Source organism: Anguilla anguilla, chromosome 16 (assembly GCF_013347855.1).
Source record: "Anguilla anguilla isolate fAngAng1 chromosome 16, fAngAng1.pri, whole genome shotgun sequence".
NCBI lineage: Eukaryota > Metazoa > Chordata > Actinopteri > Anguilliformes > Anguillidae > Anguilla > Anguilla anguilla.
In genome coordinates, this window is record NC_049216.1 from 19116581 (window position 1) to 19143647 (window position 27067).

The 27067-nt window shown below is 45.3% G+C and overlaps 1 protein-coding gene across 2 annotated transcripts in view; it reads left to right on the forward strand.

The window, feature by feature from the left end:
- The window catches only part of LOC118214826 (multiple epidermal growth factor-like domains protein 11), an 85257-nt gene that overhangs the window by 21443 nt on the left and 36747 nt on the right, over positions 1 to 27067 (forward strand). For both annotated transcript variants that reach the window (XM_035395080.1, XM_035395081.1), the window contains exons 3-5: positions 645 to 746; positions 1620 to 1720; positions 9937 to 10029. In XM_035395080.1, the coding sequence (XP_035250971.1) occupies positions 645 to 746; positions 1620 to 1720; positions 9937 to 10029 (296 nt within the window). The remainder of the gene's footprint in view (positions 1 to 644; positions 747 to 1619; positions 1721 to 9936; positions 10030 to 27067) is intronic.

Sequence of the window (27067 nt, forward strand, 5' to 3'; positions counted from 1 at the left end):
AATAATTGTTTGTTGAGACAGGACAGTTATGAAATATAAACAGGAATAATTGCCTTCTCCTTGTGTAATAGGGAGGAGAGAAGTATGGTCTGATGTGCAGTATGGCATTTTGTAACCAGTCCACAGAGGCGGGGCTATCAGGTTCTCCTTGTTATTGGATAAAGACAAAGTTTCCTTGGAGAAAAATCAGGTTTTATTATTCATGAGCTTTGTCTTGAGGTCCTGGAGAAAGACCTTTGTGAACGATGAAATCACTCAAAGGTTTTTGCAAACTAGTTTATAATAAATGGTGCATAGGTTTTCTTCCTGCAGTGATTATAATGTATTAAGGTGGTGCTGCATTTAAGAGAAACCCGAAAAGCAAATGCGCCGGTTTCCTGAGTAACTGTTAGAAACAGCCGAGAGGCTTAATTCACAGGGAAGCGGTTGTGTTACACAGGGGAGCGCGGTGGCGGGGCTGTCGCTCGTAAATCCCGTTAAAAGAACAGCGTTTAATCGTTCAGCCTTGGCTGCACACGCTGCGGACGCCGAGGACGGCCTCGGCAGGCGTCCTGTCCCAGCCTGCGCTGGCCGGACGGCATCAGCAGCTTGGCCGCGCTTCCCTGCACCCATTCCCATGTCCTCCGCGCTTTCTGTCCTTTCAGCTACGCGGTGACTGTCCAGGAGTCGTACGCTCATCCTTTTGACCAGATCTACTACACCAGATGCACCGACATCCTCAACTGGTTCAAGTGTACCAGGCACAGGTAGGTATGCCCCCCCCGAAGCTGACGTGTTTAGTTGATGACCGCTGTTAAGTGAGGCGGTTTTCACCTAATGACACGCCCAGGATAGCTCCCACCTTGGCCGCGTTTGCTGGCTTAACGAGTCCATTTCTCCACAGCTCTGTAGCCAAGCCCAGGTGCTGTCTGTTGCATTTCCATGTTTCATCATCTGCCTTGCATTTGAAAAGAGGCGTATGTAAATATGTTTCCTCTCAGTCAAATTCACTATAGTGTAGAACTATTCTCTCCATTCCATTGCAGCAAGACTACAGATTCTTCCTCAATCAACGTGCATATAAAACCGTCAGTCCAGGGAAGGTTCCATCACAGGAAATCTATAGTGGTCTTTATTGCCTTGTATCGGGGTGGGCAGTCAGTGGTATTTACAGTTGTCTGGTTCATGTGATCATTTGATTGTCGGAAGACTCTGCGTCAGTTTAAATTGCTGCATTAAGATTTATGCTTGACACTTCGACTAAAAGCCAGGGAGCCATTGCTGCAGACATCCAAAATGGACCAGAAGATGTCCGTCGCTGTAGGGAGGGAATACTTCATACTTGCGTAGTTTTGCCTCAGTTAAGGCAAGTGCCGTGTGGTTTTGAAGGAGGACATTTGAATTGTCAGGTGTTTTCTGGGAAGAGCTCACAGAGGTATGCTGCTGGTTAAGGGGCCTGCTAAGACACAGTGGGCAGGGTCTGATCCTCATGGAGTGGGCGGGGTTTGAAAAGTCATTGGACAGAGCCAGTGTTTGTGACATCGCCACTATCAAGGGCCCTGTGAGGGCAGATAAGACGGGAGACGCACGGCCAGGGATGTCAAGGACACAGAAAACAAGCCCCTCCCTCTGTGTTTCAGGATCAGCTACAAGACGGCGTACCGGCGGGGCGTGAGGACCATGTACAGGCGCCGCTCGCAGTGTTGCCCGGGTTACTTTGAGAGCGGAGACCTGTGTGTCCGTGAGTGTCCACCTCCACTTCTCCTTCCACTCGTTCCTGCTCTCCGTCTTTGACTCTTCCAGCTGGTGACTAAAAACCTGTCAATCTGAGGAAAAATCTCTTAGAATCCATGGACTTTACCCCTTCGCCAAAAATCTAAAACAAACAGCCTACATTCTGTATCTCCACATGCCCTTGCCGTTTTTCTCACTGGTAGCTTTGTAAAAGAGGTGTAAAGCTAGGTATTTTTCCCTGCTGATTATAAAATAGCAGTTTTTTCAGTTTTTCACAGATTATCAGTTGAATCACGTACAGTTCAAGCAGATTTTATAACTGTCTGACACCCCCCCCCCCCCCCCCCTTCCCCCCACCGCATACACAAACAGACGCACACATTTTCACGCACGTACTTGCACACACAAAGACAATAAATTCTTCTCCTGTGTCGATGCATTCATAAGGTCTTTAATGCATGCGGAGCAGTTTTATTAATCTCCTGACAGCGGCTTTTATTTTCAAATCTGTGTGGTGGTGGAGCTGTCCCCATCCCAGCCCGGCCCATTAATCAGCGGCCCGACCATCGGCGCTGATCAGAGGCCGAGCGATGGCCCTCATTCTAGTGTTTAATGGTAAATGATGGAGTCCCTTCACAGCAGACCTCTGGGAGTGGGCTGTGCCGGTTTATTTAACAGTCTTCTGAGCTGTGCTTCTGAAAGCCTGATTCACACAGTGCAGGACTTATAGCTGTCTTTTCAATGCCTCGTGGGACTACCAGAATGCATTTGGGGGCGGGGGGGGGGGGGACTAAATAGTCATTGACTGTAGTTTAGTGAATATGTGCATATATTTGGTGCGTGTCTGTGTGTGTGTGTGTGTGTGTGTCTGTGTGTCTGTGTGTGTGTGTGCGTGTGAGAGACTTACGTCTGGAGGCACTGCAGTGGCTTGCTGTGATACCAGGCAGATGAAATGTGCAGCTCTAATGATGGAACTCACACTTTTTCAGCAATTTACACTTTAGCTGTCCTTGCCTTTCTGTTTCTCTGTGTATGTGTGTGTATATGTGTGTGTGTGAGTATATGCACGTGTGTGTCTGTGTGTGCACGTATGTGTGCGTGTGTCTGTGTGTGTGTATGCACGTGTGTGTGTGTGCATGGGTATGTGTGTGAGTGTGTGCGTGAGTGTGTGTGTGTGTGTGTGTGTGTGAGTATATGCACGTGTGTGTGTGTGCATGCGTATGTGTGTGAGTGTGTGCGTGAGTGTGTGTGTGTGTGTGTGTGTGTGTGAGTATATGCACGTGTGTGTGTGCATGCGTATGTGTGTGAGTGTGTGTGCGTGCGATTTTTCTGTGTATGTGTGTGTGAGTGTGTGTGCCTGTGATTTTTCTGTGTATGTGTGTGTGTGTGTGTGTGCATGTGTGAGTGTGAGTGTGTGTGTGTGTGTCTGTGTGTACGAGCATGTGTGCGTATGCAAGCCTGTTTGTCCTCAGTCCCTCTGTACCCCATGGATTAGAGCTTAGTGCATATTTACCTTTCTTACGGGCCTGTGTGTGCCTGCAGAGGGCTGCTCTGGCGCAGCTCTGCTGAATATGATTTACAGTGGCAATAATTCACTCTCTCCCTGGACCAAGGGTCGTTTTTCCGGCCCTACCTTCTGCTCTGTCTGTGGTTCAGCCAAAGCTTTTTAATTGAACTTATATAACAGAGAGATATTAATGCCCTATGAGGAGCTAGGTTATAGACTCTGGTTACATTACAATACTCATAAAACCACACCAGAATTCAATAATATAAAAAAATTGAAGTGATGGGAAGTTTTAGCTAGGAAATAAGCCGGTAGCAATTTGATTTGATTTGTCATTTTTAACAGCTTCATTTAATATGATTGATTTTTTAAAATTTTATTTCTTTAAATCTGATTGAATTTTTAAAAATGGCTTTTCACTGAACAAACAACTCGGAATTGTAATGTTGGCATTATACATGTTTTAACAAGACTCACAAGCCTGCTTTAGTGGTAAGGGCTCTAATGATGACAATAAAAAATAAAAAATAAAAACGAGAGAAATGACAAGAATAAATGAGAAATGATTTGGTCATATTTATATACGATTATCACACTCACAAACACCATTTGCCTTTAAATGACAGACTGCCATGTCCAAATTGTCTTGTTTTAAGTAGCCAGTTATGTAGCCCAGATAGTAACTTCTAAGACAATTTAGACTTCTGCTTAACGTAGAAAGAACGATTAAATTTGTGCAGGCATGCTGAGGTACAAATGGTGTGTGTGCCCTGCAATAGATTGGCGGCCTTTCCAGGGTGTATTTCTACCTCTCGCCCAGTTCACACTTGGAAAGGCTCCAGCACCCCCCGTGACCCTGCCCAAGATGAGCGGGTATAGATAATTTATGGATGGATGGATGAGGTACACTGTGTATGTATTTGTCTGGTGGTCATAAACTACTTAGAGTTAAAAAAAATTTTAGAGCAGTTTTTTGAAAATGATCTTTACTGTGCAAGGATCTGTTTTTGACTGATCTAGGGAACTTGCCCTCCAATTCTCCAAGTGCACTGTCTTAAAGATAAGTACAGTAGACAGATCTTTTGTTGCATAGTACTCTTGAGCACTGAGTAATTGAAAGGTTGCCATCCAATGGGAGACAGCTGGAAAGCGTCTTTTAATTTTCTAAATGATTCTTCTCTCTCTTTTTCTCTCTCCTTTCTCTCTTTCTAATCTTTCTCCCTCCTTTCTCTCTGTCTCTCTCTTCTTTCTCTCTCCTCTGTCTCCTTTCTTTCTCCGCTGTCTCTCTCCTTTATTTCTTTCTCTCTTTCTATCTCTCTATCTCCCTTGTCCTTTTGTGTGTCTGTAAAGAAGACTTTAAAAGGGTCCATTGTTCTTCATTCAGCATTAAACATGTCATATCAAATGTATGTAGCATATAAAGGGTGCAGGCTTCTTTTGTTGTGCTGATTGATATGAACGTGATGTGTCCATCCAAACGCACACCTGAACCTAGGAGTTCTTCTCCTCAGAAGGCAAATACAAGTGTCCTGCATAAATGTCAACAGGCAAACCAGTCTGTCAGGTCATTCAGTGTGGTATCATTAGCTGAGCTAGCTTGGGCTAGCTGTTTGATGAGTGAAATACATATTTCACAGATGAATATGAGCGACGTGATCACAAAGAAAAACGTGAGTTACGTATTATATCATTGTTAGCTAAACTAAAATGAGTGATTCCGTTTTTAATCAGTTGATTTTAAATGTCTGGAGCAAGATAAATTGTGTGCAATTTTGTGATACTGCATGAAGGGGTCTTTCAAAAATTCTGGGCCCCTGGGTTGTTTATGTGTGTGTGTGTGTGTGTGTACAGTATGTGTGTTTGTATTTACATGTCTGTGCATGGGGGGGGGGGGGGGGGGGGGGGGGGGGGGGGGTCTGTATGCAAGCATGCCTCGATTTTTAGTACCGGGGGATGACACAGATGTGACATTGACAGGGAGCGGTCCTTGTGGGGGGAAAGACACCAGTCAATAACTCATTCATCACCTCGTGTTGATCAGCTGAGGTCATGACCCAGCGGTAAGGCCAGCTCTGCGAATAGAGGAGACGTGGGCTTCAGTGCCCAGCTGACAGCAGTTGAGGGAGGCTGAAGTTATTCTAGAGGAGGCCTAGTAACTACCTGCCAGAGCCTGTGGGGCCTGCTCTGGATCCAGGCTGTTTGAAGGAGACCACGAGGTGGGAGGAGGCATCTGGTCTCTGTGGGTGTGGGGGAAGTGAAAGGTCTCCCTTTCCCTCCCTCCATCGCTGTTTCTGCACCATTTTACCTCCCCCTGTTCCCTCCCTCTCTCTGAGGGGATAAAGGGATTTACACCACCGCTGCTTAGCATGCAGGGACCAAAAGAAGCATTAAAGCCATTTTTATTTTGTGTCTGTTGTATCTGTTAATCTTTATTGCACCCAGTTCAATGATCATTTTTTTTTTACTTTCTTTGTCTCTTAAACTCTTATCTTACTTTAGCTGAGAGTGTGAGTCGGTTCTCTTTCTTTTTAGACAATTCGGCACCCACAAACCTTAAGTTTTTGACTAGATATGAGCTCTGTGTTGACACGTTCCATTGTTCTTTCCGTCAAATGCTAAAAGTCTCTGAGATAAAGAGTGTAGTGTGTGTGTGTGTGTGTGTGTGTGTGGGGGGGGGGGGGGGCTGACACTGAGTGAATCTCTGGAAATTTTGTGTGACTTTTTCCATCAAATAGAGTTATATGGCTAATGCTATGCTGACAGTACAGAATTCCCTGTGTACTGTACCTGTGTGATGGTGAATGTGGGAGTCTTATATAAAAACAATCCTGGTGCGTGTTTGTGTCATAGTGGAGATGTGCCATTGATTTATGCCTGAGAATTAGTTGGAAATATTTAATAAACTTTAATAAATTTGGTTTATTATATTTAATAAACAAAATTTTGCAGTAGACTTTTCAGTTCTGCTCTGATGATCAGGAAAGATTTTAAGCCTTGGATTCCCCATTCCCCTGCTCTGTTGCTACTTTTCCCAAAGCTTCAAAGAACGGTTTGGGGCTAACTCAAGACAGAGAGGCATTTAAGCATATGGGAGAAGCACTTGTGAAACTGGTTTTTGTTTTGTGTAGCTTGCTGGTAATTGGGTATGGCCCCATGAATTCTCTGTGGACAAACCTCCCCTGTTTACAAACTCAATCTTCAGGAGTGCTGCAATTTTGGTGCTGAGGGAGGGGGGCGGGTCATTCTTTTCCAAGGTGCGGCCTTGGTTCTTTACTGAGGTGGCAGTATTTTGAAGTCCCAGCCATGGTGCACTGGGTATTGTTGGTGTGCCTGTCTGTTCTGTGAGGGGGCATGTTTGGAACTTTATCAAAAATGAAACATTTCCCTTTCGAGAATGTTTTGTTCACAGTTCCATATCTCTTAAATGACATATTTTGGATAAAGTTTTATTTTGGATAAATGTCTAATTTACACATTCATTTAATATTACAATAATTATTACTTTATTACTTTATTATTACTTTGTTTATTGTTTGAAGTACATATTTGATTTACATTGTGTATGGTGCCCTGCTTCTGGCATTCTTCAATGTTCTAGTGTATTAACTAGTTACTGCATAGCAGCCTGGATCTTGGATAATAGCATTCAATATTAACCATTTTGAAGAGATAGCTCTCATGCACACGGTATTCATATTAGGAGCCTTAAGGAGAAACTGTTTGGAGCACTGGCTCTACAGTCCTTTAAAATTCGTCATGCACACGGCATTTCTTAACTGCTCTTATTTTCCTCCATCTTCTCCTCCTGCAAGAAAGCTGCAAGGAAATGGAAAAGTGCCTGATTAGAAATAACTGCTGCGTTTTAAAAATACACAATTGAGTGTGATTAGAAAGTTTTGAGGTTCCGGCAGTCGCACAGAACATTCACACACAGAGCATTAACGTTGAACAACTATCACCAATTAGCTCTGGCATTGTCTGAGCTGATAACACCTTACTGTAATGAATTAGATTATCCTTTTTTATCGAGATGAAAGGTTCCTTTTCAGAGAAAAATTCCTTGATAATTTATTAATTTAAGAAAGAGGACTTAATGACTAAATTTAATGCATCTACAGAGCACAGTTTTCCATTTTACTTTGCCTCACTGGTTCAGTTCTCAGAATAGAGCCAACCACCTTTTACCCCCCCCCCCCATTTCATAACTCAATTTACATTTTGTAACAGATGTAGCGTATGAACATTTTCATGCTCCCTCTGATCAGAAACTGCTGATTGAAACTAAAATAAATCATTTTATTCTGCTATCATTGAATTAATATTTTATTCCTGCTCTCTTTGAAAACCTTGCACAATACCATTGATTTCAAGTGGTCCAATTGTCATCTCTGCACAAATGGACATTTTTTTCCTCCTCAGAATGATGCAGACATCTGTCTGACAGAGATGTTCTAACTATGTGAAGTCCTTAGTGCATTCTGGCACACTAAGCCCCCCAGTTTAGCATTTTGCATTCAGGGCATTTTGGTGATTTGCCACTGTCCTTTGGGCATTTTGGATACCCACCCCGAGTCCCCTTTATCCCCCGCTGCACCAGGCCCCAGTGCCCCTATCGAAGTGTGATTGAGTGTTAATCAATCTGAACACTGGCCCAGCCGGGGGCCCTTCACACGCGCGCGTTCCTCCCCCGCTGGGCCCCGCCAGCTGGCAGCGGTGGCTCCGCGTCCCATGGCAACCCGCTCGCCCCCGCGGTAACCGCTCTGTCTCGCCACATAAAGTCGCCACCCCCTCCCGTCTGCCGCCATTTCCCTTCCTCCCACGCCGATGGAGCTTGGAGCACGGCAGGGGCGAAAACCACGCCCGCGTGGGAAACCCCTGTTCAAACTCACCTCCCCGTCCAGGTGCACAGGACCAGCAGGACCGGGAGGAGGCGCAGAAACTGGAGGCGGGATAATGAACTGCACCACAGGCACGTGTGCGCACGTGCAGTTGGATACGGCCACTTTTGTTATGGAAACACTGCAAGAATGATGACATTAATTTTAGGTGTCTGCAGCATATATTACCATGGAAATGTGCTGTAGATTGGTGCTGCTGATATGGTGTGGAAGTGAAGGGTGTGTTGCCGGGGGAAAGGATCGTCAATAACGATAAATGGGCATCTTCTGAAAGGCTACTTGTTTTCACTCCACTTTCCAGCGGCTGAGTAGCTGAGTTATGGAGCTCTAGTTTTGCAGTACCACTTGCACGGAATTGGACTGCAGCACTGTGCTGAGGGTGAGGGCTTTAGCTTTAGCTTAAGGTACCACCCAATTACATGCTTCACACGTCCAACCAGACACCTTCACAGGGTTTAATGTTCCTCCTTTATTTTCTCTCTCAAGGTGCCTTTTTTAAACCATCAGGGAGTCAGAGTTCACTCTAGTCACATGGTCGTGAAGGACCTGCCATAATCTTCTGGAACGTTCTGTTGCTTGGCCTCCCGCCTCTGTGAGACCGGAGGGACATTGCTGATTCCAATCTAGGAAGATTGTTCCCGCCGCTCTGCGCTCTCTGTCTTTGGGCCTGAGATAAGACCCCGTCTCTTCTCGCCCTACTGGCTGGGTGACCTTGGCTGTCACGGTGTAATTCATACGAGCCGCTGTTTTTTAAAGAAAACTTTTATTTTCATTCTTACCAAAAAAAAAAATGGAGGAATAAAAAGGACCTGGCACGCCGGCAGAGTTCACTGTGGGTCACTTTATTACCAGCTCAGATCCGACCTCAAACCGAGCGCCACGTGCTGTCAGGAATGCTAATATCGGCCAATCAATGGGTCACTGTGTTGTTCAATAGGAATGATGGGGGAAAACTGCGCACTTTGTAAACGCTGTGATACATTGGACTATTACATTAAACCATTGTCATGCCAAATCGCCGGCTGATCAGACCGAGAGGAGTTTATGGAGCGTTTTTTCACGGCTCAAACTGCTTACGCAGGCATGTTAGCGAACGGGTCAATGCGATGGACTGATGTGTTGACTGGGAGCGCAAACCGAAGGAGTTATGCAGCGCTGCGTGTCTCACATGAGAGCCATGGGAGGATCGTATATCTCCTTTATTAAAGCAGCTTTAAAATGTACCCTTTCTGGAAGCAAAGATTAGTCCTTCTATGGATGTCCTGGGGCAGTTCTGTCTTTATGGATGGAGAAGTGAATAAACAAAACCCACAGTAAAAACACATAACAAACAATAAATCACATGACAAACATTCTCACTCTCTCCCTTGCCCTCTGTGACTGATTATGGGTTATGAATGAGTGCAATGGTGACTCCCTGTCCTCCAGAGCTGCGTGTGTGTGTGCGCGTGTACGTGCGTGTCTGTATGTGTGTGTGTATGTGTGTGCGTGTGTCCGTGCGTGTCTGTGTGTGTGTATGTGCATGTGTGCCTGTGTGTGTCTGTATGTGTGTGTGATTATGTGTGCGTGTGTGCGTGCGTGCGTGCGTGTGTGTGTGTACGTGCATGTGTGTGTGCGCCTGTGTGTGTCTGCATGCCGTGAGTGTGTGTATGTGCATGTGTGTGTGCGTCTGTGTGTGTCTGCATGCTCTGAGTGTGTGTATTTGCATGTGTGTGTGCGTGTTTGCACGTGTGTGTCTGCATACTGCATGTGTGTGCGCATGTGTGTGTATGTGCATGAGTATGAGAGAGATGGTGACTTTGTCCCTCTGTCCCTCAGCTTTGTGTACGGAGGAGTGTGCTCATGGCCGCTGTGTGTCACCTGATACCTGCCAGTGTGAACCAGGGTGGGGAGGCCTGGACTGCTCCAGTGGTGAGTACCTCAGTCTGAACTGCTGCAGTTAGTCACTCATTAACACTGCTGCTGTGAGGCACTCATTAACACTGCTGCTGTTAGTCACTCATTAACACTGCTGCAGTTAGTCACTCATTAACACTGCTGCTGTCATTCACTCATTAACACTGCTGCTGAGAGTCACTCATTAAAACTGCTGCTATCATTCACTCATTAACACTGCTGCTGTTAGTCACTCATTAACACTGCTGCTGTTAGTCACTCATTAACACTGCTGCTGTTAGTCACTCATTAACACTGCTGCTTTCATTCACTCATTAACATGGCAGATGTTAGTCAGTTACTGACACTGTTAGTCACTTATATTAACACTGCTGCTGTTAGTCACTCATTAACACTGCTGCTGTTAGTCACTCATTAACACTGCTGCTGTTAGTCAGTCATTAGTTAGTCAGCAAAATTGTTGCTGTCATTCGTTTATTAACACTGCTGCCATCATTCGCTTAAGACAGGGTGACATATTCTCCATTTCATTTAATTTTCTTAGGCATTAAGCAGAGAATGTGACTGTTAAATATGGTGGACCGGCAGCTGAACCTGTTTCCCAGTGTCTTGGGGCCTGACTGCAGTGTCCTTTTTCATTATTAGTCGGGTGTCTGTGATTTGTGCGGCCCAGGAGGGGACGACAGGGTGCTGAGAAACAGTCTGCTGACCCCTCCAGTCTTTCCAAGGCCTGCTCTGTTTACCAGCATTTATTGCAGCTCTGGGACACAGAGCGGGGGAGGCTCAAGGAGGTCAGGCAAGTCTGTCCAGCAATCAGCTAAATACAGGCCCTGCTGTGAGGGAGCTGCCGTATTGACCAGCCATTAATATTACTGTTAGCAGAGAGAGATGAGGGGCAGGATGGAGGGGTAATAAAACAAAGAACCACAGAGGCGTTTTCAGGTCAGGACAGGTGCAGTCACCCCCCCTCACCCCCACAAACACTTCATCATTCTTCACTGTCCTGTCCCCTCTCCACAGTGTGCTTCTGCAGAGTAGCCAAACCCTGCAGGGTGATGTCATGCTTCATGCAGAGCCATTCTGGCCTGTTCTTATTATTATCATTATTCCTGGATGCGAATGGTGTCTATCTGGCACTCTCTGCTTTAAAGTCCTCATTTTCTTAGCATTTTTTGAGTTTGTTGTCCCCTGCACCCCTTTACCTGCCAGAAAAATCAGATCAAACAAGGTCTGTGGCAGCAGAAATGCTGCTTTCTTTTTTTTCTAGTTATTCTGTAGGTTTTCTCTTCTCTTTCCATTAACGGAATAGCCATTTCTGATCAGCATAGTTGCTCTCATGTTTGCTGTGCAACAGCGCTGAATTTGTTCACCCTGTGTCTGCGTTGTGAAATTAAATCTTCCCACACGGCTACTTCACAGTTGCTGAATGGCTCTCCACAGTGACTGTGGAGAACCCGGTGCCCACAGAGTGCCCGGGTGTAGCTGGCGCTGGCAGTCCTGGGCGACGATGAGGGGGTGACACGTCCACGTCCGCATTGATTCTGTCGCACAAACAGCCATGCAGTTGCCGGGCTCTGCTGATTCCCCCAATTAAATAGGGCCTAGTGATGGAAACAGACATATCATTCATAACCTTTTCAAATGTATAGTCAAATACATAAATGCCTATTCACTGGGCAGAGATCCAACCAGTTTCATTTATGGATTTTCATCTATAAAAACAAGTGCCAAATTTTATATTCAGTCTGCACCATTTTTTTGTCTTATGAAAGGCACATTGTGTTTTTTTTCTTTAACTCTAAATTTTAGTTTCCCTTGTGCCAGTGGTAATAGTCCCTTTAGTGGACCCAGTAAGTACATTTAGCCATTATACTGTATTAGTTTCTTCTTCTTGACAGGGGCGTAAATACCGATGCAGCTAAGCACAGCTCTGGTGTATGATGTTGAAATGGCTCTATTGAGAAGCTGAGGTTTTTTTCAGGGTTTCAGGTTGAAGTGTGCTGGGATGCACTGGAGCAGATTATTCCCAGCCATAAACGCTGGCAGCCTGAGCCACGGCTTCATCCAGTTCTCAAACGCGGAGCGTCGTGGTAACGTCGGTTCTGTGTCAGGGTAAACTGACGGCCTTAGAGTGGGAGTCTGAATCTGCATCAGATGCGTGTGATGTATATATCTGGAGGGATTGTCAACAGGGGCCTGTGAATTGGGCCATGAGAGAGAGAGAGAGAGTTAGGGGGAGGAGGAAGGGGGAGGAGGAAAGAGTGGGGATAGAGTGAACCAGCGAACACAGTGAGGGGTGTGGAGTGAAAGTGAGAGAAAGTGTTAAGTGATGCAGAGAAGGAAAGTGCAGAACTGCGTTTGTAGGGTACAGTGCGATGTGGCAAAGAGTGAAATGTGCTAGTTTAAGGGAATTAAAAAATGGAAAGAAAAAGAAATTAGAGACAAGGAAACTGGAAGCAGAATATGTAAACAGAGAAAGAAAAAAATGCATCGTAACGCATCATCCCTTTTTAATCAGTTCTTTTTCTTCTCTCTTTCTTTTAATTTTCGTGGCATTCTCCCTCCATAGGATTAGGGCATCTACCTGGCCAATAATTAATGTGTGTTGTAGAACTGAGTGAAGGGGGTGGGGGAGGAGGTGCAGGGGTTCGTGTGGGAGTGGGAGAGGATGGTTTTCCTGCTGGGCACTCCCACTGACTCCAATGAGCTGCCTGACCCTGGGGTGCACAGCCGCAGTGTCCCTGTGTGTGAACTGAACACTGCATTTTCTGAAAATCTGCAGGTCATGTGTTTTACTGCAGGGTCCCAGCATGGTGTCCAAGGTCTGGCTTTTTTCAATGTGTTTGGAACAGTATAAATATCCTGAGACTGTTTGGGCACTACCCTCATCATAATGTTATTTTTTTAGTGCAGACGTAATTTTAACATTGCCAAACATTTTTTTAAGTGTTTCATCATTGGTAGTTCTATGTATGTGACAATTCCAAAGTAGGAAAATATCTTAAATATAGTCTTTATTTATGTAGACTGCCGTACGGCTTTTAATACTTAATAAGCATAAAGTCATGACACCTCCTTAAAACAGGAAGGTGGCCAAGGTTTCAGCAAAAACCAATATACATTGCTCCGGTCTTTTCCTTCAGACCACCAGGACCTCCTTTACTACACCTTTATAACAACTAATTTATTTATGATGACTAGCCATCAACAATTTCTTCTTAATGCCTGAGAATGAAGTTATTAATGGACTAAGCATGTATTCCTTCACCATATTCTGAAGTGTTTCCAGATGCTGGAGGTGCAGGTCTATCTCTGATCATCACCCTCTAATTTAAAGAAGCAGAAGATAATTTTCTTTTAGATATAATTGAAAGGCATTGATGTGCATCTGGCTGAATTAAAAGTTCCCTCAAAGACTAGGGCCCCAGAGGAGAGCAGGGCCGTGTTCTGAGTTTGTGATGGGGGGCGGGAGGTGCATGACCTCACCTGTCCTCCCAGCAGTCCTTGCCCTATAAACGTCCCTCAAACCCGCTCAATAAACTCAAGAGTCTGGAAAAGTATGCGCTCATTTTATGCACGTGGGACACATGACCGTCTAGCACACTGTTTTTCATCTTTGTTGCAGTCAAGCACAGTAAATTATCCATATCAGTTCGACCTCAGTGGAGAGAGAGGGACTGAGCGATGCAGAGGAGACCCTGTAGAAGAGGCCCAGGGCCAAAGACTCAGGCAGAGGCAGAACATTCCAGGGCCGCTGATCATGGCCATAACTGTAACATCACTTTTTATTATTTTTGGTAAAAGGCAGCACAGCCCTCAGATGAGAAACATTTGAAACTCCATACATTAAACTCAGTGTAGCAGGTGATGCATATGGTCTGCCAACACACCTGGGAATGGACAAGGCTCAAGAAGAACGTTTGATCCTGTGAAATGTGAAAGTGCACAGAAATTAGACCGTGTCCATAAGACATTATCATGATGCTCAGCCATTTTTTGAATGTTTATTTTACAAGAAGTATAAACTATAACCAGAAATACAAGAAAAAGCATGAAAAAGAGATTAATACCTTCAAAAAAAATGCATGAAAAAAATATATGGTTGACAAGTTCAGTCATATGGTCTTAATATTGAAGTGCCATTTGTGGTGAAATGAAGACCATTGCACAATTAGATTAACTAAGGAATGTTTCTGTCTTTGTATTACATTTTCGTATATTTCCTAGATGTAAATATTTTTGGTTCCTGGAGGTTTAAAGATCAGTGGTACTTCAAACGAATGACATTCGGCTGATGGAGTGACAATGGAGCTTAATTGTAGTGCTCAGCCGTGCTTCTGAGTGACATACATCATCCTCCCGTGCACTTTGAGAGTGACCAATCAGCCCGGCAGGCCGGAGGGATGCATTATTGTAATGTATTGTAATGAATGGCCGGGCTCATTAGTGTATTGGGGAGGGGGGTTTTGGCAGGGGGTGATGAACAGGCAGAAGTGACATGTGGCAGAGAGCTGGCTGGCGTATCTGTTCGGTGCAGAGGGGGGGGGAGGATCCGCAATGAACGACGGCAACGTTTGGGCTTACCACAGCATCGAGCGTATTTCTACAAAACTGGGTTGACTGCAGGATACACTGTAGGACCGACTGCAGCGTATCCTATCCCACTATATAATGTATAGTTTGACTACAGGATTAACCACAGCAGTGAGCTTAATGTAAGACTGAAGGCAACACTGGGTTTAATGCAGCCTTTAACAGGGCAACCAAACAAACTGGACCACGGAGTCAAATCCCTGCAGAACATTCTGGCTCTGTGCTATGCCCCCCCCCCCACAGTTACACTGTCCCCAGCCAGGAGGCCCATCAAAGAGCATCCACAGCCTGAGTCTGCATATTGCTTCTCAAACTGCTTCACTGGTCCATATGAATGGACTGCTGAGGCAAGGGTGGAGAGAGAAGCTTCCTCAGAGCAGGGTGGACGTGGGGAGCGATAAGGAGTTCAGATTGAGGTTGTGCCCAAGAGGGAATTCCCCAAAACAGTCAGCACACTGTCACTGTCTATCTTCTGCCGCAGACCAAAACCCCAGCTGTTCAAACTGTGTTTTGGCTCTGTAAACTGACTTACCTCTCCTGAGTTCTGAGCATTTACACTGTTATGCTGCACAGACTTAAGCTAAATTTAGTAGCATAACCCCAAATCCATTACGCTTCTTTTAGCACTACACCCTCTAACTCAATCTTGTGCTTACTATGGTACTTAGCTTTATACTGTAAATTTAGGTAATGACACTTACTGTCAGTTGAGATACGAATAACTGGGTCCCTCTTGCACCTACTGTGGCACTTTACTTTATGTAGTAAGTTTGCGTAATGACTCTTTCTATTGGTTGTGATACTAATAACTGGATATTGCCGTTGATCTTTGCATAACCTTTTTGCAGCACTTTGTAAGTGTCACTGGATAAGAGCTTCTACTAAACACCTAAATGTGAATGTAATGTCACAGCCTTATTCTCTTGGGTTTAGCCATGCATTGCCATTGCTCAAAACTACAAGTGTGTTTTAGTGCTGATGTGTAGAGCTTGATTAAGCACTACTGAGACATGAACTTAAGGTTTAGATGTGAGTTCTGCTATATAATTTGAAATTGAGTTAAGTCATCATCCACTGTGTCTCACTCGATTGGAACAAGCTCATCCAATTGCTGCAGGACATTTAATCAGTTTTGGATATTCCTTCAGTCCATCAGCTGAGCCGAATGTAGCCATCGCCCCAGATAATTAAGCTTCTTGCAGATTCCCGGCTGAACAGAGGAGTTGCTAGTGTGCAGTTAGACAGGGGAAACCCTGCCAACTGGACCCCTCCCTGGGTGATACTATAACTGTCAGTGCATTGTCCTGCAAGGCTGCCAACATCATTTGGCACTGGCACAGTTAGGACTTGTTTCAGGACCCGATAATGCTTTTAAAATAAGAAAAAACCAAAGAATAAACAAAGCCACCATCTCTATTTATCTCTCTCTAAAAACACAAACGCTGTCAGAGAGAAATGTCTTCTCGCTATCTCTCAGACTGTGGTTGGCTGGCATGTACCAGATTTATAGACTCAAAGTCAGGCTTAATTCTTCCAGCATGATTTATGCCAGTCTGGAGGGCATTAAAATAGGTCTTATAATCACAATTTTTTAAAAGAATGTCTCTATCTCCTCTCTTGCGCTTGTTCTGTTGATTACTTTATTCTTTCTCTTTCTCTTTCATTTTGCCTGTCTCACCCTTTCTGGTTCTGCTCTTTGTCTCTCTGTGTGTCTCTGTCTATTACTCTGTCTGTCTCAGTCTCTTCTACTGACATCTAATTATCGTTCACAATTATGAAAAAATCACATGAAATTACCACCTTCTCATTGGAATCCCAGATTTTCACGTCTGACTTTTTCAAATGTGAACTACCATTTTCACATGTGAAAACAAAACTTGTGACTAACATCAACAAAATAGCATAGGTTACCCTTTTCTGCTCTCATCTTATAAGTAGGATTGTTTTTATAGTCCACATGGGTTCACAAGTTGAGTTTTCACATGTGATTTTTCTCACAAGGGTAGACTTGCACATTAGCAGGATTGCTTGTGTAGCTTTCTGAAGGTGTGATGCTAACAGTTTTCTTATGCAATCCTGGACAAACTTCCTGTTTGGAATCTGACGAGGAGTACAGGTGATGGGCACAGTCTCTCAGGTACCACATGGGTTTTTCAGAGTGGGGAAAAGTTCAGGGTGCAAAAATGTGCTGTCCATGACAGAAGGTTGTTTTCCTGTTTTTTCATACCCTTGTTTACACAGACAGGAAGAGAATTAAATTCTTCTTTAACTTAAAATCATGCGGCATGGACATGCTTTTCTGTGGCGCCCCTTGCTGCTCGCTTATTTGCCTGGGTAAGTGAATTGGGCCACTTGGCGAGTCAGCTGGTGTCCGGGTAAATTCTCTGTTCTCTCATCTTTCCCCTCTCCCCTAAGCACATAGCAGCGCTCATCAAATGCAGCACAGCAGGGATGTCCCTGAGCTGTTTGTCGTGATAGCTACGTGTGTTTTTTTCTTTTGTGAACCACTTTTTTTGCGCGCTACCCATGAGCTACTGCTAGTGTGGGCACTGATATAAGCGTCTGCTACCCCCCCCCCCCCTCCTTCACCCTCCTACCCTTGTTCTCTCTTCTGTCTTGCTTTTTGCCACCCGCTGAGCTTTATTGGCACAGGCAGAGTGAGTGACAGACAGGTGCTGGGAGATCATTTCCCTCTCTCTCTCTCTCTGTCTCTCTGTCTCTCTCTTGCTCTCTGTGTCTTTCTCTTGCTCTCTCTCTCTCTGTCTGTCTCTGTCTCTCTCTGTCTCTCTGTCTCTCTCTCGCTCTCTCTCTGTCTCTCTCTTGCTCTCTCTCTGTGTCTCTCTCTTGCTCTCTCTCTCCCTCTCCCTCCCTCTCTCTCTCCTGTCTCTGTCTCTCTCTGTCTCTCTGTCTCTCTCTCGCTCTCTCTCTGTCTCTCTCTTGCTCTCTCTCTGTGTCTCTCTCTTGCTCTCTCTCTCCCTCTCCCTCCCTCTCTCTCTCTCTCTCTCCCTCCCTCCCTCCCTCTCTCTGTCTCTCTCTCTCTCTCTCTCTCTGTCTCTCTGTCTCTCTCTCGCTCTCGCTCGGCCTGTCATTGTCCGCTCATCATTACCACTATGCCGGTGCGGAGCCGTCGCTAGCGAACCTCCGGCTCTAATCAGTAACCCCTCTCGCTGAAAGAGCGCGCAATCAGCGGGGGGAGAAGGAAGGAATCAGCGCTGCGGTTCCTCGCGTCGAGAGCCCCGCTGGCTGCCGGCTGCAGCGCGCCTCTCCTTGGCCGCGGCTGATCAGAAAGTCCAGACCCTCCTCCCACGGGGGTCGGCAGGGGGATTAAAATGTGCTGCCTCATAAAATAGGTTTTATGTACTTATGAAGCCTGACCCTTTCCGGCTCAGTGGCGGGGAACGCAAAGAGCACTGGAAGCGAGCGGGGCGCCCGGCCTGCTCCCCTCCAGCACCTCGCTCTGATTGCTCACTGCTTATTGCACGACAGCTGTGTTTTATTTCATTTAAAACGGAGAGCTTTGACCCCCAGCGTCTGCTGATATATTAGCTGGTGGAGCACCTCTCTGAACCCGCGCCTTCTACTGCGGGGGAGGGGGCACCTCTCTGAACCCGTGCCTTTTACTGCGGGGGACGGGGGGGGGGGAGGCTGTGTGCGGGCGCGCTTTCTGCTGCCAGACGAGCGGCCGATGATGACTGAAAACAAAAATAAAAAGGATTTAAAGCGAAAGCAAATGCACGCTCAGGAAGGGATTAAAGTTACTCAGTGGGGCATTCAGCCCGGATTGTGATAGTGAGGTCCTTGCTGTTGGATAATGACTTTAAGCAAGTGTGACTTGTTTTTAGAGTTTGTATTTATTTATTTATTTTTACACAATGCACGAATTTAATTTTTTGTTTGATTTTGCTGACAGCTGAACTCAAGATATTGCTTAAAAATTGGAAAAGAAAATGTAATATTTTCTAAATTCCCTTGTCAGCTTTAAACAAGGCCAGTTGTGTGGGCAGGTATGGGGGAGGTTTTTAAAAAAAATCAGTCTTCGATATCCGCTCTGATATCCATGTTGTTTGTGAATGTAAGGGTATTGGCAGTGTGCGGTTTGCAGTTGTACCCGTGAGTGTGAAGTTAAAAAAAAAAAATGCCTGTGCTTCTGTAAAGAAGGGACTGGTACTCGTTAGAATTAGGGTTGCAGTGGCTGCTGGGGTGAGGTGTTTGGGAAGGCGGAGCAGCTGCTGGTGAATTGTGGTTGAGGAACCATATGTGACCACTCCCAGGCCTGCTAATTAACAACCAGCCCATGATGAGAATTTAGAACCACCCCCCCTGCTATCCACCCAATCCCCTTTCCCCATCCCCTGTAGGAATCCTGCAGAGCCCTCCTGAATCTTCTCTGTGTGCTGCCCTCACCTCTCCCAGTGTCTCTAGCAAGCCCTCAATGTCCCATTAAAGAAGATTTATTGTTAGCAGGACTTTGCTCAAAAAGTGTTTATTTGGACCATTAGCTTTAGGGAGGTGAGCAAGAGAGAATGGCTATATGGCTGATCATTGGTTGTCTTATAGAGGGCAAAATAAAGTGTTTTATCAGCGCATTGATGGAGATGGGGATTGTGCAGATAATTAGATTGTTAAATTTGATTGTTAAATTTACCTCACCAACTACGAATACAATCAGTGGTTACACAAATGTTATCCATTAGTATGAATATGTGGATGATGAGATTAAATAAGATATTATTTTAAAAACATTGTCTTTAGGAAAAGGTCATAGTTTTCATAATAGCTGAAAATTATATACCATTCATAGGATTGTAGCTCATGTGAATTTTTGGAATTCTTTCAGTGCCTGAGTCTCTTGGTTTTGAGGTGAGGTTTGAATGCTACCCCAGGTTCATTTGTTAAAAATGGATAGTTTTACCCTCCTTCAATTTTTTTCAGACATGGGGAAAGCAGAGAGGGTAGATGGAGAAGGGACCACAGATGAGAAAGTGTCTGGGAGGGTGGAGGAACCCCCAGCTGTGTGGGAGGGTGGAGGAGCCCCCTGCTGTGTGGGAGGGTGGAGGAGCCCCCTGCTGTGGGGGAGAGTGGAGGAGCCCCCAGCTGTGTGGGAGGGTGGAGGAGCCCCCAGCTGTGGGGGAGGGTGGAGGAGCCCCCAGCTGTGGGGGAGGGTGGAGGAGCCCCTTGCTGTGTGGGAGGGTGGAGGAGCCCCTTGCTGTGTGGGAGGGTGGAGGAGCCCCCTGCTGTGGGGGAGAGTGGAGGAGCCCCCTGCTGTGTGGGAGGGTGGAGGAGCCCCCAGCTGTGGGGGAGGGTGGAGGAGCCCCCAGCTGTGTGGGAGGGTGGAGGAGCCCCCTGCTGTCATATAGAGCTCGAGGGCTGGCCACCAGACAGACTGCGCGTCTCGTCGCCGTAATTCTGTTCTGTCTGTTAATTCTGTTCCTCTAAAATGCCATTTGACTGAATTGTTTTCCTTCTATTCTTTTAAATACAGTACTGTTCAGAACACCATCGCGGTGTACAGTGTGTCTTGTCCTGGCCCAGTGCAGAGTTTGTGAGGCACGCTCTGGGCGGGGTCTGTGGGGGTTGGGGCTGCCGGTGTGTTGTGCAGTGAGGGTGAGAGAGGGCATGCTGTGATGCAGTGTCCTTGATCTGTGTGTGGAGAAGGGGAATGTATTAGCAGTCCAGCGCTGGACCTGCAATCTCCTGATATTTAACCCTGGACTTAATTTGAGCTTTACAGTGATTACACGGTCTCCCTGGAGACATCGATTGTCCTGCTGCTCTCTGGCGAGCACCTTGCCGAAATGCTGACGAATTAACTCCCTGCCCTGCCAAGTCCAATTAATCGTCAGCACCGCATTGACGTACTCATCTATTCGTTTGGTATTAAATTTGAATGCAAACTTTAAAGAAAATTCCCTATTTCACTCTGCGGTCCAGCTTAGGTCCCTGTGGCCATTTTCTTCCAGGGGTGGACATATATATCTGACATTATACATCTCTGTCTCTTTCAAGTGAAGCCAGAGGAGAAGCAGAAAGTACTGTGGGATGGACTCATCCACTACAGTACCATTGTACACTTGGCCATCTCTGGTGTGTCGTATCTAATGTGAATGTGTTCTTTCACACCATCAAGCAAATGCAGAGAGGGTTGGCATTAACAGCGAAGGCAGCTCAGTGGGGAGCCTTACTCTTCTGTCTGTAAGTTGCTATAGATGGATGATTTTCAAGCCAACAGTCGTGTTAAAATTGCCACTGTATCACCTGCCTGAGTTGGCTGGAAATGTAAATTTGGGTGAGAAGTAAGGTGCTGGAGGAAACAGGATATGCAAGATTTAAAATAAAAAATATTGACCTAAGTGCACTGCACTCTAGTATCCAATTCTGTCATATCTATGTGTATGTGTGTGCGCGTGCGTATGTGCTTCATGCGTTTGTGGGTGTGCATGTGTGTGTGTGCGCGTATGTGTGCATGTGTGTGTGCTGTGTGCATGTGTGTGCTCATGTGTGTATACTTGCTTGTGTGCGTGTACATGCGTGTGTGCATACATAGTTGCGTACCTGCGTGTGTGTGTATGTACGTGTGCACGCGTGTGTGTTCTGTCATGCAGTTGCTGAAAGCTGAAAGTGGATGAGCGACGCACAGAGTATATTGTGTACTATTTGAAAGAAACCTTTCAATGTTGGTATTTGAGTGGGAATCAGGGTACGGTCCACACAGGCCTCACCCATAGAGCTAATCCATCAAGGGCTCTTTGAGATCACGCTCCTCACAACAGCCGCCCCCGAGGCCCCACCAGACCTCTGCTTGCTACCTCCTTCAAGTCAATTTGACTCCCAGATCGATGGAGCCCCGTTTAAGGTCCTGGATATACTGGTCGCACTGTTGGGAGGCACAGACCTGCCTGCGCTAAATGGCCTGGCCAATTCCCCCAAGGTCGGGACAAACAACTCTTTTCCTCCCCCCCTCCCTTTCTTTAATTACGCTAATGCAGACATTAAAAGCAGTGGAATTAAATTAAATCCCAAGCTTTGCCACAGAGAAAAGGGAAAAGGACAACAACAACAAAAAAAAAGCACATAAAAACACACGCGCCACCAAGATGCTATCGCAGTCAGCCGGGGCTCTGTGATCTGTGGCTTCTGCGAAAGGGCATCTGGCTAGTAAGGATCAAAGGAGACTTTAAGGGAATTTGTTATCACAGCTGGTTTGGAAGCCTCTATGTTGTGTTTTTATCTACTGGTACCTCTCAAGTTATTTTCCTTTTCATTTTATAGTTCAGTTTTCTGCTTTTAGCTTGGGTCACACAAACACACACACACCCACGCACAGATACACACACACACACACACACACACACACACACACACACACACACACACACACAAAGTGTGATTCTTATTTACATTTTTCTTCCTCACTCCTCATGATAAATGACATATAGAACTTGGGCATATGTCTTCTCTGTTAAATAATATTAAAAATTATTTCAGCATCATTAAATGCAGGAAGAAAATGTGTGAATGTATCATAAATGTATCATGAAACCATAAAGTATGTCTAAAGTGACAAAATGACCTGTAGTCATATAGCTATCTATATACATTTTACTACCACATATACACCATCTTGGTTTATACAAACTAGTCCCTAGTTTTTTTCTTTTCTTATAGTTTTTCCTTTAAGGAGAAAACCATTTATATAATTTCACTGAGTTATTATTTCAGAAATGTAATTTCAATTTAATTTTGTGCTTGTTTTTGGGTTTTGGCATTTCGCTTCAGAATCTTGCTTGCAAAAACAAGCACAAAAATATGTTTATTTTTTACCTTAAGTTTATGCCCCTCAAGATATGTTGAATCTGAGTTCCAAGAAATAAAACTGCTGCAAGATATGCTCAGCCTCCCTGAAATGATTTTTTTAGTTCTAGTTGATTTTCTTAAAATCATAAACAGTTTAATTTTAAACATATTTTACCGTATAATTCTGCAGATGACACTCAATACTCAGGAACTGCTGGGCTGATGTCATTGCTCCAATTCCTGGAACTGCTTTTCGTTCTTTATTTCTTCGCAGACTCTTTTTCTTCTCTTGAGCCGTATGTGACTGTCAGACTTTAGTGAGGGAAATAAGGCACCTCTCCCTTATTTTCAGCATTCTGAATAACAATGTTTCTCATGACTGGCATTCAAGGAGATGGCGGTGAGGTTCTGTGGAAAAACGAGCCATTAACACGCAAGCCAGCGCCTCCCATTTCCTGGCCCTCCATTCACTCGCGAGCGGCTTGTTTGGGGGCCTCTGCGGCCGGCTGTCGGAGCCAGAGAGCGACACACACAAAGGAGCCTCTCACAGCCGCTGCCTTGGTGACTTCCCTGTGACTTTGAAAAGCCGCAAGAATAATTCATGGGTCCCAGGAGTTTTGGGGAGGGGGGTGGAGTGGGTGGATAGAGACAAAACTGCGCTGAAAAGTTCATTGAGGACAAATTTGCACTCCAGGATTTCCTGACCTTTTCGCGGAGTCCGGCCAGTCCCGGGAGGGAGAGAGAGCGATGGCTGGGAGGCTGCAGGGGAGAGGCGGACTGAGAGCCGCACAGACTCTTCCCTGAGTCCTCCTCACCAGTACACTTCTCACAGACCCCTGCAGCCTCCCTCCCTCCACCCCCCCCCCCCCCCCCCCCCCCCCCCCCCCCCCCCCCCCCCGCACGCACCCACATGCCCCTGCAGGAATCTCAGCAACAGTTATACAGACTGGCTAGATTTCACTTGCAAATATGCCGGGTACTTGGATATACCAGGGCAGTGAATTACATTATATTACAGCACTTGTTTCAGAAGAGGTGACTCTAGTGAGGTTCACTAGTTGTAGGCTTGAATCCCAAAGCAAGGCATTACTGCTGTACCCTTGAAATTACTTCACCTGAATTGCTTCTGGAAGAAACTACCGGTATAAATATATCAGAAGCCTAAGATAGGCTGTCTACTTAAGGGCAGCATAAGGGGTCTTAAAATGAAGAAACAACAGGCTTAGTGAATTTATTGGTAGATATATACTACCAGAGATTTGAGTATACAACATATACTTTTATACAGTGAAGGGGAATGGTTTCAGAAACAAAAGAGAACTAAAAGTAACTGAAAATTTTAGTATGAGCCCACGCAAAAAAAGCAACACTATTTTTTCCCCAGAGTTCCTGAACAAAAATATTTGTTAAAACATTGTTCACTGGCTAAGTAAATGTTGGCACCTGACCAATGCCAATAAAGAATCCTCCATAATTTTAACACACACTTGAACAGGGTTAAGCTTAAAGTAGCAGCAGCAGTTCCATTACTCTATCTCTGTGTGTCTATTAGCAAGTTCCTACTCACAACACACACTCCTACCGCCCATCCCACATACTCACACCAATTTCCTCCCTATTCAGCGTGGCTGTTCAATCCATACGCTCCTAAGTGAATCATGTTGTTATCTGGTGAGCCTGTAATGAGTGTGCAATAGCAGGCATCCAGTTTTAAAGAAGAGAGATAGGCAGGAAGCTACTGCCGCTTCCTCCTCACCAATCGAACACGAACCAAGCTATGCAAACATGAAACCACCTCAACTTTCCCAGTGCCAGTATTATTACGCTACAGATTACTTTGCACTGAAGTACTGTCAGGTTTTCATTTTAAATGTGCTCCTTAATCAGCACTGACCACAAAGATTGATAGTAGCCAGCTCGATGACTGATATGATAACAATTGCTAGCACGAAATCTGTATATTTGTGATATAGTGCATATGCATGCATCTGAATTGTGACAATGTAATGTGGGCTGTCTTCCATTTTAGCAATGCTTAGGTTTTACCATATTTTGGGCATTCCATGTTTAGGTCTACTTATAGGTATAACCTTTAAATTATTGTGAATATACGTATTAAAGAAATAAAGAAACGTATAAAGAAAAATCGTTTAATCATTTTATTAGCCAGGGCACAGCTGATAACTTTCCGTTTGATGGCGGGATGACGGTAACTTGGATAGGAGTGCGCTGGCAGCTCTGAGTAATCATAATGCTGGTGAGTCGACAGTCACCTGCTGAGAGCCATAAACCCAGCGCAAGATTTATCTTCTCATGAGAAGCATTTGCATAATGTGCGATCATTAAAAGGCAATTACTGTGCTGTGAAGATGGCCGCTAATTGTTTGAAAGGTGCCTAACTAAAGTTTGTTAAAGGTGGTGAGGCCCCGCAGAGTCAGCCCCTGCAGGAACATTCCCACATGCTATTTGTGTTTATTTTTGTGGGGGAAAAAGCAGTTTCTGAATCATAAAAAAGGCTGTTTGTATTCCAGTAAAATATTGTGGCTTTCTTCACTTTTCCTACCCTTCCTGAAACCATGTTTTCAGATGGAATCAAGACTTCTGGATTTTGGAGACTTTCCCAGAAACATTTACTGTTTTTTTTAAAATCAAGAACATACCCCTGTGACTATCTTTCTCCCCATCCACATTGGACTGTTCTGTGTGTTTGCTAAAGTGAGTGTGTGTGTGTGTGTGTGTGTGTGTGTGTGTGTATTTAGGGTATCACTGTTACCTCACAGCAAGAAGGTTATGGGTTTAAATCTCGGCTTGGGGCCTTTCTGTGTGGAGTTTGCATGTGCTCGCCATGTCCATGTGGGTTCCCTCTGGGTACCCCGGTTTCCTCCCACAGTCCAAAGACATACAGGTAGGCTAATTGGAGACTCTAAATTTCCCATAGAGTATGTATGTGAATGAGTGTGTGCCCTGCAATAGATTGGCAGCCTGTCCAGGGTGTATTCCTGACTCTCGCCCAGTGCACCCTGGGATAGGGTCCAGCACCCCCAGGTACCCTGCTCAGGATAAGCAGGTATAGATAATGGATGGATGATCAAGAGGTGAATCAGTAGGTTCCTAACTGGTGAAGGTGTGGGCACATGGCCACTAAAACTAACATTGTTGTAGATAATGAAGAATTCCAAAACAGCAAATGATAATGAGCCAAACATGAATTGTGTTAATAAGTTGAAGGAAAAATGATTTACTTAAACACTTGTTCGACAGCCTAATTAGGAGCCTATTGATTCCTCTCATCCCTGAATGTGATCAGTTACAATTTTTGTTTCCTTTTTTTTTATGTGGACACAATGCGAACATGTGATGGCATGCATAGCTATTTATGACATAATGTGGCTTCAGAGGGTAAATAATCCCTCTAAACATGAAAAGAACCTAATTAAGAAAAATTAAAAGCTTGTTAAAATTCTTTAATTGTATTTGTTGTTGGAATGAAAACAAGTGTACTCCGAGTCCCCAGGACCAAATTTGAATACCACTGAGCTAGGGGACAATCCACGAAAGTTCTTCACCCCACCAAACCCCACCCTTTAGCACAAGGAATCAATGATGTCACACATCTGGTCCACCCGCCCTGGCTCCGGATCAATACCCACCCCCATCGATCCGCTGACGGCAGAATTCGCTGCATCCTAATTAGAATTATTAATTGAAAATAGGAAATCGATGGGTGCAGATTAAGTGCGGCGCGAGTGCGCTTTATTGGGTTGACATTGTCTCCGATGCAGCGCGGCGTTAGCTGTGACTGACCTCGCGCATCCTCCCTCGCTGAAAAAAAACCTCCCTTAATTTCTTTATTTATCACCTCGTGTCAGCTCGATGGGAAGGTTTATTTACACGTACGGGCTTATTGCTTTTGTTGCGCTGTATACGAAGAGCAAAGTCTTTCTCAGGAGTGAATTATTTAGTGCGGGAGGCAGCGGGCTGTGTGACAGCGTGCTGATGAGGACACTTTGGCCAGGGTGCTGCGGGGGTTTGAATGAGATACAGGTTGGCTGTGTCGGGGCAGGGATATTCTCCCATAATTCACATCTTACAATCTGTCCCGTGTGTCTTCCTTCGCCCAAAGACGGCAGTTCCCTGCTGGCTGTGGTTTGACTCTGAAGTTGTTTTTAATGAGCAGGGCAGAAGTTTCTGCGAATTGGCCGCGCTCACTTTTCTCCGATTGAACTCCCAGCCAATGCGGTGCCGCCAAAGCACCGTTATGAACTCCTCTTCAGTGCCCCTGGCCAGTTACGATTGGCCGGGTACTGACCCGAGTGTGAGGTCCTTGGACCTGGAGGAAGGAGCTCAGAGAGCACACAATAAATACCCAACTTGAACTTCAGTCCTCAGTTTAACTCATAAACACATTGGCTTTGGATGGCCTTGCCCCAGAGAAAGATGCTGGTTATTTGTTTGCTCTTGGCCGGATCAAACAAAAGATTTACTCAGCCACGCCCGTCCTTTCTGGCGATGTTCTGGCGAGTTCTGTTTTGTAAAGGTAGAGTGAAGCCAGTATGACCTGTGATGATGATGAGATGCTCTACGTCCTAAGCCTTCTTTGAGCAAATCAAACACTGAGCAGGAAGGACTAGGTGACCAAAATAATACCCCTTCCCTGTGGGTACCC